Below are 20,894 nucleotides of genomic sequence, written 5' to 3'. Positions count from 1 at the left end.
AGAACTGTAGTGCGGGAATACACACGCTCATGATTCAGGACATTTTCAAACTTGAAACTGTACAGCTGTACAGCTAAACTGGAAATTGAATTATCTGGAAAGCAAATGCTGAGTAAATCCTGATTTTTCCTTTCTGAATCCCACTGGCCCTTCCTTGCTTACTGGAGGCAGAACAGGCAGTTCCCTGACTTCACTGGCCCTGCTGCTGTTTGATTCAGCCTTGCCATTCATCTCTGCAACTGGATTTCAAGGACATCCATGTTATGTTAACCAGCTCTCTCAAGAGCTACTGGCAGTTTGCATCAGCTTTAGCATATCAAGGCTGTTCAGGTGGCAGCCACCTTTCAGTGACATCCTTGGGATGCTGAGGAGTGTAATGGTACATGTGTCCCAATGCCATCCCTCCTTCCTGCCCTCTCCTGTTCCCCTTTGTAAGGTGGAGTTTCACAAACAGTTTCAAAGGCTGAAAAGAGAGGGAGGGGAAAAAAACCCCATTAACAACCAACAAAACCCAAACACAAAATACAAGCACTGGAGAGGACAAAATTGTCTCTCTGTCTACCAAATCCAATGAAGAAATACTGCTTTCTCTAAAGGTGTTTATAACCTCTGCAAAGCTACCATGTGGCTGCAGATTCATGGTACAGTGGATGGCAAAAGCTGGAACAAAGCCAGATTTAAAGATTTTGGGGAATGTGTTGCTCTGTACCCTGCTGTTTGGAGCAGGGTTTGTGGTGGTAGCTGTTGGTGTGCTATAGGTAGATAGAGTGCTTCAGTTGGGGCGGTGTTTTCTTTGTTTCTCTGGTAAAAGGGAAAGAAAGATTTTGTGTGCATTTTCAACAGATTCATTTATCATTAATACAGTTCCTGTTTCCAGTAACTGTTTTCATTTTAAAATAAGGCAAGGCTGCCAGTGTTTCAGTAAGTGTTATATTATATATTAGTTAGACAACTTCTGTTTTATTAATGAGTATAATAATGAAAGTGCAGGCTTCTGAGTAGAAGCAATGGGTGTTTTTATTTAAAGCATAGCAGGCATCATATAATGCCAATGAATGCGTTATTGTCACTGTAGGCATGGCTGGTCTGGACCTGCCTCTGATTGGGTTACTCCAAATAGGCCCAAGCACTTCATAAAAATGTCTTTGTCAGCCTAGCTTTCCTTCCAAACCTATTCATCTCTGTCAGTTTTTAATATTAGTACCAGGCTCTTGGCTATAGTCCATTAGTACTGTACTTAATTGCTCATGTTACAGATGATTACCAATATAAAAAGCATTAACGTTTTCCCATCATGGGACTGTTGCTCTGTGCACGACTTGGACCATACAGAGCTTATAAGGTGTCGTTGTTTTGGTCGTTACGGTCTTCATTAATGTTCCTCTAATGATCTTTCATGATCACAGAAAGCCAGAGGTGTGTGTGGTTGGTATGAGCTGCTTCAGCCTGCAGCGTTCCCTTGAAACTCTCTCAGCCCTTGTCAGTACCCTACATCTCTGTCTCGCTTATCAAGAAACCCTCAGAAACGGCTACTTTTCTGCGAAGCACTCTGCCCCATGCTGTCTTCCCCTAATAATGCAGATGTGGTTTTCACATGCAGGGTTTGAGGTTTCTTTTCGCTTTTACACAAAACACATGATTGGCAGTTTTAACTTTCTGGCAGTAGCCTGTGTTTCTGCAGTGCTGATGACGTTGTTGTTAGGGATTTTTTGTAAATACTGCACCACTGCTTCCCCCTTCCCTCCCCAAAAAGAACCAAACCAAAAAAAAACCCAACCTGCTTGTGGCAAGGTATAAAAAGGTCCCAATAAAATACAGAAATACTAGTAATTACCTGTTGGGGCCTTTTTCTGTCTCCATGTCTGGATGTGATTCATCTTGGTTTCCTCCAGAGCAAATCCCGTGCACGAGCTGTGCACAAACACACATGGGCTGGGAATTGTGCTGTGCAGTGGCATGCAGTAGCTCTCCTTGGCTTCTCTGGTGGACAGACATGTTGGGAGGCATCATGGCAGGCAGCTGCATGGTACCACAGACCTGTAGCTTCCTGACCTCTTTGGGTGCTGCAGGAGGCTGGGTTTCCTTGGGATCTCCAGCAAGAATGGACCCAGAGAACCCCATGGCCCGAGTCCTGCTCTTCAGCAGCGTGTCTCCTGTGCTGGCCCTCACAAGTTACTAGCATTTCAAAAACCAGTCTGTTCTGGGCAGACACAGATGGAGAGGGATTTATTAGGCCTTGTGCTCTCACTAAATTAAGGCAGCTGAGTATTCTGCAGAGACACAGCCACTTGGAACTTGAGGAGGAGCAGATAGGTGAGATGGGTTGTATTTCTTCACAATGGGGTGGCAGGTAGCTGTGCCCACACTTTGGACACTGACCTGCAGAGGGTTTTATTCTGGCTGTGGGTGTGGCCCCTGGGTACTTGCACCAGGGGACTAAACTTCAGGAGATGCAGTGCCTTGTGCAGTTCAGAGCCCATTCTGCCATTTTTCTTTCTAAATCTCTCACATAAAAATTATATACGATCACAAACACAAGGCAGGTCAAAATAGGTCCCTTACACGGTTTCCCTTTACCAGCCATAAAGTCTGTCTACCCTGAGGATATTGTGCAGTAATTCAATATGCAGGAGAGCCCTGTGTTCCATGCAAATGCTGTTTGGTTTTCTAAAGCATTTGGATAACTTTCATAACGTGTAAGCATTTCAGTGGAATTTTGCAGGAAATAACAGCCAGTTGTTAGAGGGAACAAAAAGTAGGGGGCTAGTATAGCATCTGCATGAAATTGCTTATGGTTATCTTTTTTATACACATTGTAATTAATAGAAGGTTTTGATTTACACTGTTAAGTGTGAAAACATCCCCAGGCAAAAATTAATCAAATGTTATGTCATGCTGTAAACTACAACTAGCTCTTTGTTTGACTCAAAAAAAAAAAAAAAAACTTGCCAAGAAACAGTTTTCTCTCCTTGTTTTATTTTTGTCTTCACCCCACTTCCCTGCCCCCCTCACACTTCAGCTGGTCCCAGACTCCCAGAAAACTTCACAAGTTGCAAATTGTCTCCATAGTTTTCCATCAAGCACAAATTTAAGCCTGAAGATAGATGAGGTGTCTCAGTTCTCTCTTTATTTTCCTAGGTTTTTGGTTTGGGTTTTTTTTTTTCTTTTTGATAAATAACAAGAGGTTTCTACTTATGATTTTCTGCCCTCAGGGCTTTATCATTAAGATTAAATAACTGTACTCTCAAGCATACCACTGAACAAACATCTTTTCAATTATGTGAGTAACAGATGCTTTAACAAAGGAACTATTGAAAATTCAGAAAGCTTCCCCCCTCCCCAAAATTTAAAAAGTATCAGATGACAGAGGAATGTAATTGTTTACCATTAAGACAGATCCCTAGCTGTCCTTTTAAAACATCTGAGAACACACATTTTTTTTTCAAAATTTCTGGGGTTTCAGCCTCAGCAACTTACTGGCCAGTGCTAGAGTCAGCAGGAGTCCTTGAGTGCAAAATGCTGGACAGTCAGGCAGTCCCTTTAAGTGCCTGCAAGCAGATGATCTCTCTCCTGTTGGGGAATTGTTTTCCCACCTACATCCTTCCTTTCACCCAGGAGTTTGTCCCAGCAGAATTGGGGCATGCTGAGTGCTGCCCAGTGCTGCCGGGTGCATTGTCACCCGAGCAGGAGGCCCTTGCCAGGTGTGCCCACCATGCACGTGTGCCTCGGGGCTTATGAGGTGCTGGAGCCCTGCTGTGCCCACAGCTTTGGGGTGCCAGCAGTCCAGCTCAGTGCTTGGAGTCAGTCCCACATGGCAATCCCATTCCTTGACAGCCAGGAGTAGGGACAGACTCAGCACAGGGGACAAGCCCCTTTTCCTTGCTGGGAGCTGAGTAGCCCCAGGAGAGTGCTGCACAGTGAGAGGTGTGCCATTCTCCTTTGCAGGAGCAGCACCAGTGAGTAAACACCAAGTAAGATCTTTTCCCTCGGACTGCCCACCAATGCTGGGAATCTCCACCTTGTACTTTAGGATTTTGTTAACATGAAAGAGAATGCCCATAGTTTGTTCAGCTTTCTGCAATAGAGATGTAATTCAGAGCTCCCAGGGAGGGTCAGCAGGATTTTGGAGTCCTGCCAGGAGACCTGCATCCCACAGGCAATGCAAAATGGCACCTGTAAGCTTGTTCTGAGCCTAGGGACCAAGCATTGCAAGGACTGCATGGACCTACCAAACAAAATGCATGTCTGCCTTTAGATGCAGAAATGGTGACTACAGCCAAGAGAGAGCCTTGTAGTGGTTTTGGTAGAGTGATCTGGGGAAGTTGCTCTGTGCCCACCACTATTCCTTTGACTCTTTTCCATGCCGTAAATCTGCACCAGAGGCAGAAGACTGGAGTTGTTCATGTCCCCCTGCTGAGCCCTAGGATCAGGAGTGCCTGAGCTCGCCTCGCTGGGCTGTGCAGTTAAATCACCAGCTGTGTTTGTAATGTCACTAATTTCCAGTTTACTTAAAACGAAGTGTCTCTGAATTCTCATAGAGCGGCGCTGTTCCCACCTTTCAGCAGTAAGCCATTCTCATTACCCACCAGCACTCCCAGTGGGTTGGGAGGAAAGTTGTTGTTGAAAGGATGAAAGAGCCATTTCTTTAAGGAAGGAAAGTTCTTTGGAAAGAAAATTGAACTCCAGCATATTTTGTCTTTGCTGATATAATACGTGCCAGTTTTGTACTTCAGACAAATGCAAATAAAGCCATTGCTATTGTGTTCTGCACAAAAGCACGTGAGGCTTGCTTTCATAACCCCTGCATTGTACAATGCAGTCCAGGGAAATCAGACCTCAGGAACACACTGCTTCATTTCCTGAATGTATTTTATATTTCCATTTTGGAAAACAAGCTGAGACCTTAAAGTTTGGGTTATTCCTCTCCCCTCACTGTTGGGAATGTGTCACTGGTGCCCAGGAGAGCTGCCTCCTGCTCCTGGCTATCCCCACCAGCTGATTGTCATTGAAGGTTTCCCTTGTTGTTTCCCTTGCCTGCACTGGACCAGTGCTCAAAGATTTTTTCTTTTGAAAAGCAACAGCGTAAAAAAGACAAGACTTCTCCTGGGATCAGAGCTCAGGCATTCCTGCTGGTCCCTTAAAACAGCTGAATGTTTTGCCACTGACTTTCTAGGGGAAAAGAATCAGGTTTCTCACTGAGGTTACTGACAGGGGCCATTTTCACCACAGGGGCTGTCCCAGCCCTGCACTCAGACCCTCTGGCTGCAGGGGCTGCAGGCAGCTCTGCCCGGCTGCTGTGAGGACATCCTGGAGCAGATGGGTGTCCTCTTGGCCTGAAAGAACTGGTTGTCTTGCCCTCCAGCTCTGTAGTGCCTGCAGAGGAAGGAGTTGGAGCCACCGCGGCCTTATGGGCTCAGAAGGAAAGTGTTTTCCAAATTCTGACCACTAAAGAGATCTATTGCCTGTCCCTTTTCAGCATTTTTGAAGCTCTAACAGCTTAATGTTCTCATGATTTACATTAGCATCTAATCCTTGCATAATCTCACTAATCCCTTGGCCCCAAGATATCCATTGGCAGTGAGTTCCATGGGTTAACTGGTCACTGTATTCATTTGGTGGAGCAAATTTAAATCATTTTCCATTTCTCTTGCAATTAGCCTCCTTAACCTGGCCAAGCATGCGAATGGGGCAACATCTCCCAAGGAGTGGACTTTGGTATTTTAAGGCCTTCCAAGATTATTCTTGTGGCTGAGAGGCTCCAATGCATCCTATTCTGTGTTGGGCTTGGATCCCTGGAGAAAGTACAATGATGTCAATGGGAGACATGCTGAAATATTTTACTCTGCCAGAAAGAAAACAAAAATAAACACTGAAACAGCGATACAAAAAAAATATTGTACGGGTTGTGCTGAGTTGCCTTCTTCCCTCCATCACCCTGTGTGTCCTGGGCATATGGTTCCTCCCCAGCCCAGAGCCCGTCATATCCATACACAGTAGGGAGAATTAAAGAGGAAACTGGCAGCCTTAACATTTAATTTCCTTCCTCTTTCTGGGCTGGTCAGATCCTTTGCATTATTGTAACTATTTTTTTTATCATGCCTATAAATAGATGTGCTCTCATGTGTCCTGCGAAGCAGAGTCAGGCCAAAAAAGTCATTCATTCTGCATAATCAATACATGTAGTGGTTACTGGCTCAGATGAGAACTTGTACTGTTAGTTCTGTAGCTGGGAAAAAAAAATGTTGACTAATAAAGATTAAGGGCTTTTTTTTTCTTTTTATGAAATGCTAATGATGAAGACATGTTTGATATACTGTGAAATACATTTCTCTAATGTGAAGTTTCTGCTTTTTGTTGGGAAAGAGATTTAGTCCCTGGAGGATTTTAGAATTTGTAAATATAAAATTATCTGCTTCAGTGTTTTTTAAAAAAAGGTTGGCAGAAAGCCAGCTTACTTACATTACTGTAATAGATTTGCTGACCTCTGACATCTGCTGCAGAGAAGTACATTGAATTTTTCATAATATCAGATGATGCAGATCTAAAAACTCAGTACACTGCGCCATTATTTAATTCAGGACTTACTAAAGGAAAATCTTTTTTTAATAGCAGTTTATACGTGATTAAACTTAATATTGCCGATTGTAATAAATCAGGATTAGTATAGTACTGATTTGTTAATCTAACTTGTATTGATTTTAAGTTGTCTTTATTTAAAAAAAAGAAAAAGGAAAAAAAGGAAAAATACTGGCTTTTCACAGTGACTGAATTTAATAAGAAGCCCTGTGATAGCAAAGACTCCCCTACTGTTTCTGCTCTTGGCTGGAAAATGTTATTCTTGTATTATTCCAGGAAAAAAAAAAAAAAACCTCATGCTGCTAAAAATCTGCTGCCTGTGGAAAGATTTTTTTAATACACTAGTGCTTACATATTCTATTTATGTTAATTGACTTATAAATAATACATTTTATTAATGTTAATATTGGAATCTTGATCATGATAAAGACCCTTTTATTTGGTCTTCTCGCAGGCTTTACAAGTAAATATTCTTTAGACCACAAAATATTCCCCCTCTTTTCCTTTTTTATGAATACTTTTATACTTCCCCCCCTGTCGGGAAGTACAGGCACAGTTCAAAGCGACTGAAAACATAATTGTTGTTTCCAACATATGATACATTTGAGGTATCTGGATCCAGTTTTTTGGACGTTGTCTTTACCTCTCCTTGCGCAAAGATTGATTAAATCTTACCTGCACTGCAAATATTTGACCAAGAAAAAAATATCTCGTGCTGGTTTCAGACATGTCACATTCTGCTAAACTATTTGGCTAACAGCAGATCGCATTCTTCCGGTGTTGGGCAATATTGACCTTAAATTGGCTAAGCCGGCTGCTTTCATGGCATGTGAGCCGGCTGCTTACATGTTGAGAGAGCTGTATTAGCTTTATTACTCCTGCGCTATAAAAACTTCTAATAATCAAATGATAAGATCATATCCTGTGGGTAATTGTGTTGTACCATGACAGGATAACTGAAAAAACATTCAGTGAAAATTGCAACCGACGGAAATCTCTACGTGAAGAGGCAATTGCTGGTGTTGCTCGGCTCGGTGCTGCTCCCTGGGGTCTCGCAGCCCGCGTTCCTGCCCGGCTCCTCGCCAGCCGCCCCCAAAAGCCACCTCGGCCGGCACTCCTTTGAAACGAGCAGGGGAAAATCCTAGAACAAGCCATCCTTGTGTTTTGACTCAGTTTTACCTTAGTCATGCCGCCTCCCCGATACACGAAACATTTAATTCCAGATTTCCTGCCACTGGCTCCAGGCCACTGACCGGCTATGTGAAATGTATTTTTACTGCTGTCGGCCTGCCAACTGCTGAGCTCAGTGAAAAATAACTAAAATGAAAACCTTGTACTCCCACATGAACCCTTAAGATCAGAAAAGGAAATTTAAGCCACGGTTACTAATTAGCACCCAAGCTAATGAGTTCTGGTGAGGTGCAGAGGCAGGAGGAGGAGGAGGAGTTTGGGTCCCGCGTTACCCTACAAGGCTCAGCAGAGAGCACGCGAGCACTGATTAATCATGTTGGCCCGGGCCTTGCTCCTGGCCCGGCCGCAGCCACTGGGTTAATCCCTGGGCATCTTCCAGGGAAAGGCTCGTTCCTGGGGCTGGGAGCATCTCTGTCCCCCATGAGGCACCGGACAGCGGCTGAAACCTTTACTGATGGAATATGTAGATTTTTAATGGGCGATGTGTTCCCATGGAAACAAAACAAAGTCAAACACTCCCCTCGCAGTGCTAACAATTACTGTAATAAAATGTGTTTTTATTAAAAGCGACTTTAAATACTTAACACATGGCAGAGCAGCCTCGGCACTGCCCTGTGTGAAACCCAACCTTGCCTGTAAGTGAAGTCCAAAGTGCTTTGTGCGGCGCAGGGAGGAATTTGGTGTTTTCACCAATATTTGTGCTTTGCAAATGAAATGTAGCAGCCTCAAGTATGAACAGGATTATTTTTTTTCTTCTTCTGCTTAGTTATGCTTTTTTTTATATAAACATTACCTGTAATATTACAGTGGGAAGCAGGTATTTGGCAACTACGTATTATTTTGCTAAGTTTGCATAGAGGGAGCAGTTTCCAGTTTTAGCAGCTGTAACATGTTTAAACTCAGTTTGTAATGGGATCTGAAGATGAATATTCCCTGTGGGCTCTGCTTAGCTTCATTACTGGAGCCCTGCCAAATTCAGAGCTAGAAAGTATTATTCACGCCTCTTTGCACATACCATGTCAGAGCATGCTCAGTTAATGAATTTTGTTTCTAATATAGCATAAATTAGGTTTATATTTTAACATAATTTATGTTGTATTTTATTAAAATGTAAAATATTATGATCACGAGCAATCTAATTCTGCTCTCTTAAGCCCAAACTGTGTTTGAACATCTAAGTATGTAAATCAAAATTGCATGCTTAGAAACTGATTCTGGGATAACAAACGAATATCTAAACCAAAGAGGTTTCTGCCTTGGAGTCTTAGATTAAAGATAATTAAGGATTCCTGGTATTTGAGTAGATCTATGTTGTTTATAAGCAAAGTACATTTTCTTCACAGAGTCAACTTGTCTTTTTTTTTAACAGATTATGTTTGCTGTATTAATGTTCATATTTTTAAAGTCTGAGTCTTATATTAATCCCACAGTGAGTCATTAATCATACTAAAATGCATTATAAAAACTTTAATCACTGAAGTTGAAACTGAGATTGTAATGCAATCCATCCCTTTTAATTATATCAGTTATTTTTCCTTTCAGATCAAGAATTGCAAAGGGAAAACAGAGAGATTAAAACTCAGTGTGTTTGATGCTTTCAGGGGAGGATATTTTTTGTTTGTGTTTCTTCCTTGTGTTTTTAAAGCAATTTTGTGCACTTTGTGGCAGACAGCTCCCCAGTGAAGAATTCCTTCATATTTAACTCTTCTCTTCTCCCCTTCTTCCTTAAGAAAGGCTCTGGTGACTGTCACTGCGGGGTGCCTTGCACGGATGAGGCTGGGCTGGAGCTGGTGACGGCCGGGCGGGTGCTGTGCCCACCTCGCAGGGTTTCTGCAGCCCAGCTCTCCTGGCCCCCGCCACGTTCCTGGCACTCGCCCTTGCAGTCAAGGGAACCAGCAGCCTGGAAATTGTGTAGCTGTTACCAAGTTGGCTATGGCTTTGTAGGTGTTTTCCTGGGGCTTGCTGCATACTGTTAAAGTCGGGGAGGGAAAATAAAAATAAATGGTGGGTTTTTGGTTTTTTTTAATCAGTCTAAAACATAATGGCTGATATTCTCATCTGGTGCAAATTGGTGTAGCCACACAAACCACTGTGAAGTTACTGACAACTAATCCACACGAACTCCAGCTCCACTGAATTTATTCCACGTTATAATCTTGCCAAATAAATTGATTTCTTATACTTGGATTTATAGATGTAGAGTTTAAACTGTTGCTTTTATGGCACAGAAGAAAATGGATTTATTAAGTAAACTGCTCACAGTAGATACTTTTTTTTCTTTGCTAGAACAGCAAAACCTGATCAATTATTTGTTCCTTAATCCCCTAGATTAATCCTGCCATATGAAAGATTTATTAAAGGAGAGGAAGATAAGCCACTGCCTCCAGTGAAACCTCGAAAACAGGATAACAGTTCCCAGGAGAGTGAAGCAAAAACAAAAGTGTCTGCAACAAAACGCATCAAAAATGAAAACCAAAAGAGCAAGAAGGAAAAAGATAATTCACAGAAACCCCAAGATGCATCTGAGGTCTGTTGCTTCCCTGCTTTTCAGTGTTTCAATTAAAAATGCACAGCTTTAATCACATGAAATCCAGTGATAAAATATATAATTTAAACTGGAGAATTCCAACCAGTTGGCCTTTTAGTTTGCTCAGCAATGGAAATTCAGCTGTTGTGATACTGTCTGAGTTGGGATTTTGCTGGGCTGCGAATGGCAGCCGATTTGCTCCGTATTGCACAGTGGGGATGGCAGAAGACCAAGCTCTGGATCTGACTAGTACCAGTTCTGCTCATTGTATTATACAGTGGTCACCATTAACAGATCAGCAGCTGCCAAAGGGAAACCACACAACTACCACAGTTATTTCCTAATCTAAGTATAGGGTGCGGGAACCTCTAATATTGTTGATAATACTGTGGTAACTGTTGGACACAGCTGATTTTTATAATGGTAACCTCTGGATCAGCCCTTCTGTGCTCACAGATGTATGCATGACTGTGCGAAAACACATTGCTCCCAAGGATTTTTATTGTATTATACTAAGTTTCTTTTTGAACTGAAAGGTCACATTTTGAGGGAACCACCTTCCAAGCCCTGAGATCAACTTCCCTCTTCCGAGCAGTAGATGGCTTTCAGCTGAGGTTCCTGTTCAGACATAACAGGTTCCTGTCATGTCACTGCTTCAGATGGGCAGGCCCCAGTTTCCACATACAGCCACATTACTTGCAGGGATAGGACAGCCCTGTAGAAGAGAGTTTGTGTTCACAGAGCAGCGCAAGACTGATGGTAGAACTCATATTTGTCTGCAAATAAGAGTAAATTTCAAGTGTTGTTAAGTGATGCAAGATCAATGGGGGTTTTGCTCCAGTGTTACTTAAGCACCTTCCTTTGCACATCTGCCCACTCTCTCCTGGGCCCCGCTTGCACCCCATGTGAAGGAGGTGGTGGAGCTCCTGCAAACACACAACCCCTGCAAAACATGTTGCTTTTCCTGTCTCGGTCTGCCAGATCACAGCAGCCTTCAAGGTGTTGCAGTGAAAGTAAGTATTTCAAGAATGTCGAAACACATGACATGCCCGGCAGACTATGGCTGCTCCTTTGACTTCATTGCGTCTGGCAGGTACAGAAGTCCTGTTTCTAAACTTGTTTGGAAATTGTATTGAGTCAGCTATCAACAGTCCTCCTCTTCATTGTTTTAAAAAAAACAATGCAGGTCCTGTAAACACAGATGCCTCTGAAACTTCATGTACCCAGTTTTGAGAAAAGAAAATCTGGGGTTTCATGTCCCACTACCTCTTTAAGTTGTGCTTACAAGGACAATTTAATCTCCCATCCAAAGAAGAATTTGTGTTTTAAGTAACCATTGATATCTAATTTAGGAGCAATCCCCAGAAAGACTTTTTTCTTACACTGTAATTTTAAAGTACCTGTTTGGATAAAATTAAAAAAAAAAAAAAAAAATCTCAAGAGGAGAGTGTGCACAAACATGCTTCAGTCACTGGAAGGTTGCAAGACAAGTTGCCCAAAGCAAGAAGAAGTGAAGTGAAATCTTTTGCTCCCTTCTCTTGTCATTCCTTCATCCCCGATTATTTATTGAGGGTCTTGGATCAGGAAGACATATTACACACTATCAGTACCACTGCTGCTAGGCCCAGCATAACAAGTCAGCAACAGAGCAACAGCCTTCACTTTGAATTTCCTTGCTTTTGTTGTTCCCTATCTCAAACTTCCTGCTGTTTAAACTGAAGTTATTTTTGTGTGGATTGCAGGAAGAGTTCCTAAGCTACGCTTATCGGAAATGTAGGGAGCCTAGACGAGACAATAAAAATGTATAATTATGGCAGTTCCCTGTTGTAAAATGGAACCTTTTATAGCAGAATTAATGTCTCCTCCCTGACTGGGGTGGAAGACATGTCCTGCCCCTGTTTGATCAGGGCAGGCTATTAAGGACCTTTGACCTCCATGTCAGTCACCATACAGGTCAGTGATCACACAAAGCCCAAGCAGTGAAGGGGCTGCAGGGTGGGTGTTTCACCCCTGGGTGGGTGTAGGGCTCCAGAACTCATCTGTGCTTTGCCATATGGAGGGCTCCATGCCCAGGATGTGGCTCTTAACAGGGATAGCAGGCTGGAGACGTTCAGCTCCTTCGGGTGGAGCAAAATCCAGATGTGCTGGAGCCAGGCAGAAGGTTGCTTGTCTCTTGCACTGCAGCCATGCCCTGGCAGTGGAGCCCCATTCCTGGGCCCTCATCCAGGCACAGCAGTGATGGGGTATTGCTCTGAGGGAGAGCCCTGTAGCCACCACATAAATGTGTAGGCATGTCCCCAACCAAGCCACCTCTTAAGCAATTTCTGCATGTGGCCTGGAAACTGTGTGCTGGAAAAGCATAATCCAGTTACAAATGTGTGATCGTCTCAATTGCATGTTCAACTCATGCACCATTAGAAGTATGCAGGGAGAGAATATAACTTTAATTTATTAGGATTGCATTTGCCTTTGTGCTCTTCACTGTTTTCCTGCCATCACAATGACATTGTCAGTGTAACAAGACACCAGACAAAATGCTATTAGCCTTAGACTGCACATTTCCTCACAATAGCTGAAACTTCAATCAAAGTATTGCTTAACAGAAACAAAGAGCAGAATGTACAGTTATTAAGTATGATTCTCTTTTTTTTCTCCTCCTTGCTTTGCTCATCTGTCTGGTATTTGCCTGTAATTTTATAAGCTCAAGAGACTAGCGATGGTACTTTGTAAAGGACCTAATGATGGTATTTGGCTGCAAAGTCAGCTACAAGTTTAAAAAGAAGAAGTTAGGATGACTAACAGACACTGTAACTAATAGGCCAACCAAACAGACAGGAATATTTAAAAGCAGCTGTGAAGAAATAAATCTCTGAGAGAGTTAGATTCGTTAGGACTGTCTCCAATTCCCTGCTCCTGCGACAGACCATAAAGCAGCATTTAGATGATAACTTTCTCGGTGCATCTTATCTTTACCATGAAGGAAGAAAGAAAACAATAATAATAAAGGAATCTCACAATGCTGCTGTTTTATGACTGTCTTCTACCATGACATGTCAGAGGAGAGTGACAGCAGTTTTGAAAAGGGCTGTCAGTCAGCTGGATCGCAGATGGGATGCTCTGGTGACCTCTGTGGGTCACAGTTCAGCCGGCTACATAATGGGATGAATAGTGTGAATTGTGCACACACGCTGTATTAATGGGGGAGCAGAACGAGCCACGGTCCCATTGACGAGAACGTATAAAAGCCATGTTGGTAATAGCAGGCACACACACACTTACTGAATGTTGACAACTTCATTTTAATCCGTTAATAAAAAAATGTGTGTCCTAGTTAAGCTGTGGCAGTGATTTGCTGCCTACAATAGGGATTTCTAGTATGCCATTTCTATCATTTTCACACTTTAATGCAGAACTGGGTGTGAATGATCTCCTGTGTGATCACTGAATTTTAAGATAGCTATGCTGGAGAGACTTTAGGGAGGGAAAAGAGTAGGAATAGTGTGGTTTTCTTGGGTGAAGTTGGCTGGTAGGAGAAATTTCTGTAGCTTTATTGTTTGTGTCACGAAATCTGCTCTTCTGCATTTGCCTAATTAATTTTAAAAGAGTATATAACCTCAGCATTTAGCTATCTGATCGAGCCACCAGTGCCTCTCATCAGGTTACAACCATCTGCTGTTTGGAAATGCTTTATTGTGACTCTCACAGGGATGGTGTATTTTTTAACATTTCCTGGAGATACTTCTCTTTGATTGAGTCCAGTACCTGATGTTAGAGCCTTCACATGCCAGCAAGGTGGTTGGCAAGTCCTTCTCTAAAAGTAGCCAGCAGCGTACTGTGCATAACCTTACAAACAGGCTGCCAGAACATACTGCATTCTTACTATTGTCTGTTGAATCATTTCATTAGGTTTCATCAGAACAAGAGAAGGATCAAGAATCAGCAGACCAGAAGAACTTCCCTGAACATCCCACAGTGGGAGAGATGAAACAACCCGTGCAAGGTCCTCCACCTCTTTTACCAGAGACAGCTCGGACACTGCCTCTGGAGAAGACAGACATGACAGAAAACAGCACCAACAGTGAGAAAGCCAAGGAGGATGTTCAGCATTCGTCCTCTTTCTCGAGTGTTTCTGTGCCTGCAGAAGAAGACACTGTGCTGGATGCCACTGTCACAAAACGATTACACCCTTCAGCAGATGCCCTGGAAGATACAAAGCCTGAACAAAGACTACACAAAGCTTTTACTGACAGCCTGGAAAGTGAACCTCCAGAAATGCCCTTCACAGCTTTCCCAGTCCATCTGCCCACTCAGAGCGACATGGAAGATGAGAAACTGCCAGGGATGGCCGATTACATCGCAAACTGCACGGTGAAAGTGGATCAGCTGGGAAACGAAGATATCCACAATGCACTAAAGCAAACACCCAAAGTTCTGGTGGTGCAGAACTTCGACATGTTTAAGGAAAAGGAGCTGCCCGGGTCCATGAATGATGACTCCACTTTCAGTTACACACCACTGCTGTACTCAAAAGGTAATCCAGGCATCATGTCACCCCTGGCAAAGAAGAAGCTGCTGTCACAGGTCAGCGGGGCCACGCTCTCGTGTAACTATCCTTATGGTTCTCCTCCACCTTTGATCAGCAAAAAGAAGCTCAGCAGCAGAGATGAACTGTCCTCAGGCATATCGCAAGGTCCCCACGCCCCTAATTCTGATCCTGTAGCAATTAATAGGCCCTCAGTCATACAACATGTACAGAGTTTCAAAACCAAGGAAGAAAGGAAGTCAATTAATAATGTTTTTAAACATGACATGCTAAGTAAACCAGATCCTCAGCGCTGTGATTTTTCAAAACATCACCTCAGTTCTCTTGCCGAATCATACCTACCGAAGTTGGATATCCAGGACTGCAAAGATAAAATGAGTGAGAAAAGGGCACTGCAGCACTCCCATGTGCCCACTTTCTTGGCAGATTTCTATTCATCACCTCATCTGCACAGCCTTTATAGGCACACAGAACACCACCTTAATAATGAACAGACATCAAAGTACCTCCCCCGGGACATGTTCAGAGAGTCTGAAAATATTTCTACTTTTACTCAACACAAACACCAAGAAAAACTAAATTTAAATTATCGGCCCTCTTTACATCAGCAAGAAAAAAAGGCAACAGTGGAGGCTTCTTCAGATGATCAGCCAACAGATTTGAGTCTTCCAAAGAGCATACACAAACAGACTGCAAAGGTTCCAGGCTCCAGTCTCCCTCACTCATCCACAGCCCAGCAAGAATGCAAAGGGATCTCCCCGTTCCAGGCTGGAGGCAGCCAGGCGGTGAGCCTAGACTGTAACCCCAAAGCTTGCCGTGTGTCCCCTATGGCATTGACAGCCCCAAAAAAACACAGCGAGTTGCTCCACAGGTCTGGGAAGCAGCAGGCCCAGAGGCTGGAGAATCTGAGGAAGATGGAGGGGATGGTGCATCCTATCATCAGCCGCAGAACGAGCCCTCAAAATGTGGGGGCTGCCCGGCCTCTGAAACGGAGCCTGGAGGATTTGGACAAAGTTATTTCTGAAAAAAAAATCCGAGCTGTCTCTCCTATTCACTTACCAAAGGAGACCCCGGCGAAAGACAAGGTTCCCGACCAAGAGGGGGAAGGTAGCAAGTCAGTGCATGGCCTCCATTCTGGCAGCATGCTGGAAAGCCACAAATTTCCCCTGTCAGCCCCCATCTTCCCAGGCTTGTATCCGGGAAGCCTGTGCACGGGGCTGAACAATCGCCTCCCACCCGGGTATTCTCATCCCCTGCAGTACTTGAAAAATCAAACCGTGCTATCCCCACTAATGCAGCCTTTGGCTCTTCACTCCTTCATGGTGCAGAGACAATTCCTCACGTCCCCTGCAAACTCCCAGCAACTGTACAGACACTTAGCTGCAGCAACACCTGTAGGAAGTTCCTACGGTGACCTTTTGCATAACAGCATTTATCCTTTAGCTGCTATAAACCCTCAAGCTGCATTCCCACCTTCCCAGCTATCCTCTGTACATCCCAGCACAAAACTGTAAACCCCTCACTCACAAAGAAAGGTCTGAGGAGAAAGTTCAGTTAGCAACATTCCTCCCCCTGTGACAATGTCTTGCAGCAGATTTAGCAATCTGTATTTTTGTCAACCAGGATGCAGTTGTATCCCGCCTAGAGGAGCGTCTTGGAGTTTGATGGAGACAGGACTGCTTCTTTAAATCTGGCTCCCACATCAGCCCCTTCACCCCTTATCCCTGCTCCTGCAAAAAAAAAAAGCCAACAAAACAAAAAAAAAAAAAAGCAAACCACACACAAAAGAGAGAGAAACAAAAACATAGAAAAAAAAGAATTTTTTTGGATTTTGCGTATGTGTTTTCTGAAAGGACTTGAACATGGTAAGAGCAGATGTTCAAAGGGAGCCGTGGAAACGCAGGCCCAGTCCTGAGCTCACTGAAGCCCCAGTGAGGGCTGTGTTTGCCTTTCACTGAGCCGAGGACCGGAGGCTGTGCATTGTTGCAAATGAGTCAAAGACTTCAGATGAACCTGGAAAGGAGAAGTGGGCCGAGAATCTGTACAATCAGTGGATGTGCTTTTTTGGGTAACTTTTCCTGACTTTTAAAGATTCAATCAATGCAATGTATAGTAAAACGGCAATAGATTTTTTTCATTTTAACACTATTAGAACAGAATGGTAAACACTGTTTAATTTGACTGTACATATCCACTTCATAAACTACCAGTGTCACATTTGGTCACAATAATTTATATAGTTTCGTTTGTCCAGTATATTCTGTGCTCTTTATGTTTGTTTTTTTGTTTTGGGTTCTTTTTTTTTTAAATTAAACAGTATCTTTTATCTGCAACTTTTTTAAAGGCTGTGGCTGTCCTAATTTTTTTTTTATTATGTATTTGTAATTTTTCCAGTTTCTTTGTACTTTTGAGCAGCGTTTTTGTTTTGTTTTTGTCGTAACGTTTACTGTTTACAAACTGAAGCAACTGGTTCAGATTAATCTTAATGGTTATAAACATACTGTAGGTGATGTTATGGTGCAAGGATGCGAACAAGGTTCCTTTCCCCACGGCCCACCCTGTGAGGTGCTGAGCACCTCTCACCCTCCTCCTGTTGTTTCAATGGCTCCTACGCTGCTTCTCCCCTCCCACCGAGCTTTGCTTTCCTGTATCGTGGTCTGTGAATTTGTCGAGCGTTGTACTTAATCTTACCTAGGCTGTGAAACCCTCCTGCCTACCAGAGAAACGGTCTAGAAAACAAAATCTCCCTGGCTCAAGCTGCTGAATGACAAAGGAGTGCAGAAAACAGATCTGTGGTTTGCGAGAATGTTGAGAATTTCAGAAGTTGTGAGAGGAGCCAGTGTGGATCTGAATCGGAGGCCTACAGGTTGTTTCTGTGCCTCACAGTGGGTAAGGGGGTTCTGTGCAGTGGTCGGGATGGTCCTTCCACGCTCCCACGGGGATCTTGGCCTCTCCCTGCACATCCTTTTGCAGGGGGAAAGCCCAGGCATGGAGAGGCTGGATTTTCCTGATGAAAGAGCTTCCCTGTGGATGTATACTCACTTTGCAGGACATCACCACTACGTAGCTGAGCACAGACATTGATAAAGCAAAGTGTCACTTGGAGGCTTTATACAGTGTGAAAATTGGTTGTGGTTCAAACCATCTCAGTTACTGTTCAAAGACAGTGTACTTGATATGAAAAGATAAAACAAACTACTAAGAAACACTTTGCATGCTAGGCATGTCATTAAATTTTCCCGTGATATGAAGCCAAATACAATATATAATGTATCATACTTAATATCCAAAGGTGGAAACCAGAATAATATACTCGTCTACTGTTACAAATCCAGCTTCTTCAATTAAATACTTTATATTCCTGTGGTAAAACTATATTTAATTGATTGATAAACAGACTAGTAGAACTTGGAACATTGATGTGCCAGTGCAGGGTATCCTGCTGCTCCACAAGTCATACAGGAAACAGAACCGCAGGCTCATCCAGGCAGAGGTCGCAGTGTGGAGGACATCTCTAGTAAAGTTGCACTAGATCTGAATCACCTAAGAGTCAGGGGTTTGGGGATGGGGGGGAGGAGGGCAGGGGAAAAGGGGGTAGAGAATATAAAAACCTACAGCAAACGCAAACAGAAGCTTGTTGTGTGTTTGGCAAAGCAAATGCTTCTCCTTGTTTTGGTTAAGTTGTGTGTTCTGGAGTTGTGCATTTGTTTACGCAGTGTCCAACGTCCCTTTTGGTTACGTCCTGTTGGAGTTTGCTGGTAGGCTTTTTGGAGCCATGCTGAGGCAGCACAGGGCTGGGGGACAGGGAGTGGGGAAGAAGGCTCCTCGCTTGTCCTTTGAGGAGACTGGCCACTGCTGGCTGGGGAAGCTCATACTGGGCAAAACGTCAGGGCTAAGGGAGAGAAATGGTGGCGTAAACCCCCAAAAGAAGCGATGCATTATTTGTTTAAGAACTCTTCACAGAAATCTTGGAAATCTTTCAACAGACTATTGAATTCTTCATTGGCTGAAAAGTCTTTTTTTTTCCCTCAGTGTCTTAAATGGGGCTTTGTTTGCATTGTTTGAGTTCAAGGGGCCTTATTATTGAATGAAATTGCACAAGCCTTTCTTTGTGCAATCAGACTATTGTTATTGGTAGGTTTGTAAAGGAAACTGCAGAATCTAATTGGCAATAGAGTCATAAATCTATTTACTAGGAGCCAGTTCCAAGAAATGTTGCAATTCAAACGCTCTATGTCCAGGATGCATTAGGGATGCTAAAGGTTGTGAGATCCAAAGGAAGAGGCCCAGCAGCAAACGGCTCATGTGTAGCTTCTGGCCACACTGAGCCAGGCTTTGTGAAGCACATGGGAAGTAGGGCCTGATTCCCAGTGTGATTGTGCCCCTGGCCAGGCAGGGTGGGAGCAGGGCATCAGTTTGTGGCAGGTCTTTGTGGCTGTGAGCTGGCCTGGTGTGAAGAGCTTGCCCAGCGGGTTCAAGCCTGGGAAGTAGTTTGTCCTAGCAGCAGAGAAGTTGGCTTGGCAGCAGCTGGAGCTCAAGCAGGGCACAAGTGCTGTGCTGCCTCTGCCAGCAGCTCTGCCCCGTTTGGGGAGACGTGGGGCTGCCGCCTCCAGAGACCAGCACGGGGGTCCCTCGCGCCCGCCGCCTGCTCGCTGCCTTTGTGGTGATCAGTGAGGTCACATCTGGGCCAGTTTGGCCATCGTGCTGATTTTGATGAGCAGTGGGACTTCCTGCACTGGTGTGAGGCGGGTGGCATTGGCAGTGCTGCCATGAGTGCTGTTTGCTGTACATGTGGTTGATATTTCGCTCGTTCTCTTCCTCTTCCTCCCCTCTCCCCCCAGCCCCGCAGTTTTAAATATGTTCTAATAATGGCAGCATAATCTACTAGCTGTTTATACTTTTTTAACTTTCTTTTGTTGTAAATATTGTATACTTTTGGTGATTCAAGTTATGTAGCCTATATGCTCTGTAAGGTGATGATTTGTATATATAAAAATGGCCCAGTAATATTATATAGTTTCCCATTTAAAAGGTTATTGAGTAACCTTTGCATTAGTTTAAACACTACCAGAAATAAAGCTGAGCCAACTATAAACACTCAATTTTTGTATGTTTTCCAAATTGTACTTATTAATGCTTTTGATACTGTATTATGTGCCAATAGTTTCCCAATCACATAGCAGGCAAAAGATATTTTGTACTTTTTGATCCACTGTAATATTTAATAAAAAATGTTACTATCTGTTCCCTTTTGTGTTTGATTAATAATTCTGTAAACAGCCCTTATCACATTGGATTACATATTATCCCATCCGACCTTTCAGCCCTTATATTGGCTTTTCTCCTGCAAATGATTAGATTAAAGAAATGGAAGTTTGCAATTTCCTCAAGGAGGGAGAGACAAGATCTTCAGTGTCCCACTATTTTTGCAGTGTACTTGCTTTAAAGTGTGGCTATGATCATGCTGACTATAGGAATAGCTTTGGGGAGGATAACTTCCATGCTCAGACAGTGGCTCCAGTACCAAATTTGCTTCATTTGCATCTCAGAGTAGGACTTTTTTCTACCAGTACTACAGGCTTGAGCTGGGATCTGAAAATTGCCCCCTCTTCTTCCCAGCTCAAACATGGGTACGGTTCTGGAGTCTTGGAGTCAGATGCTAACTACTAATTTTGCTGATGATGCTGAACAACCACCAAGCAAACTTAATTTTTTACTGTGTTCCTTGGTGGGTCTGAAAAGCCCCTATAAACCTAGGGCCCCTTTGAGAGCCCATAAGCACTGCAAAAGCTGTTACGCTCCTGGTCTCCATAGGTGGGAAAATCATTTGGGTGTGTGTAGGTCAGGCCTCGGTAGTGCCCTTGTCCAGCACAGCTCGGCAGCAGGACAGGAATGCCCAGTAGCCCCCTGCTAATTCCACGTCATTGCTTAGCTCCATGGTTCTGGGGCAGATATGCAGCAGGGAGGTTTCCCTCCCCCATCCGTGGCCCGGCCAGCACAGACCAGTTTCACAGCACTGTCAGATGAGGCTTCCAAATGCAGGCTGCAGTCTCAAAA

At 43.6% G+C, this 20,894-nt stretch overlaps 1 protein-coding gene across 2 annotated transcripts in view; it reads left to right on the top strand.

The window, feature by feature from the left end:
• ARID5B (AT-rich interaction domain 5B) overlaps window positions 1-20,082 on the top strand; it is a 117,359-nt gene extending 97,277 nt beyond the window's left edge. For both annotated transcript variants that reach the window (XM_041474023.1, XM_041474021.1), the window contains 2 exons: window positions 10,096-10,294; window positions 14,201-20,082. In XM_041474023.1, coding sequence (XP_041329957.1) covers window positions 10,096-10,294; window positions 14,201-16,351 — 2,350 coding nt within the window. In that variant the 3' untranslated portion in view covers window positions 16,352-20,082. The remainder of the gene's footprint in view (window positions 1-10,095; window positions 10,295-14,200) is intronic.
• The last annotated feature ends 812 nt before the right edge of the window (window positions 20,083-20,894 follow it).

This window comes from Pyrgilauda ruficollis, unplaced genomic scaffold, assembly GCF_017590135.1.
Source record: "Pyrgilauda ruficollis isolate IOZ18807 unplaced genomic scaffold, ASM1759013v1 scaffold11, whole genome shotgun sequence".
NCBI classification, from domain to species: Eukaryota; Metazoa; Chordata; class Aves; order Passeriformes; family Passeridae; genus Pyrgilauda; species Pyrgilauda ruficollis.
This window is presented reverse-complemented; position numbering and strand designations above follow the sequence as displayed.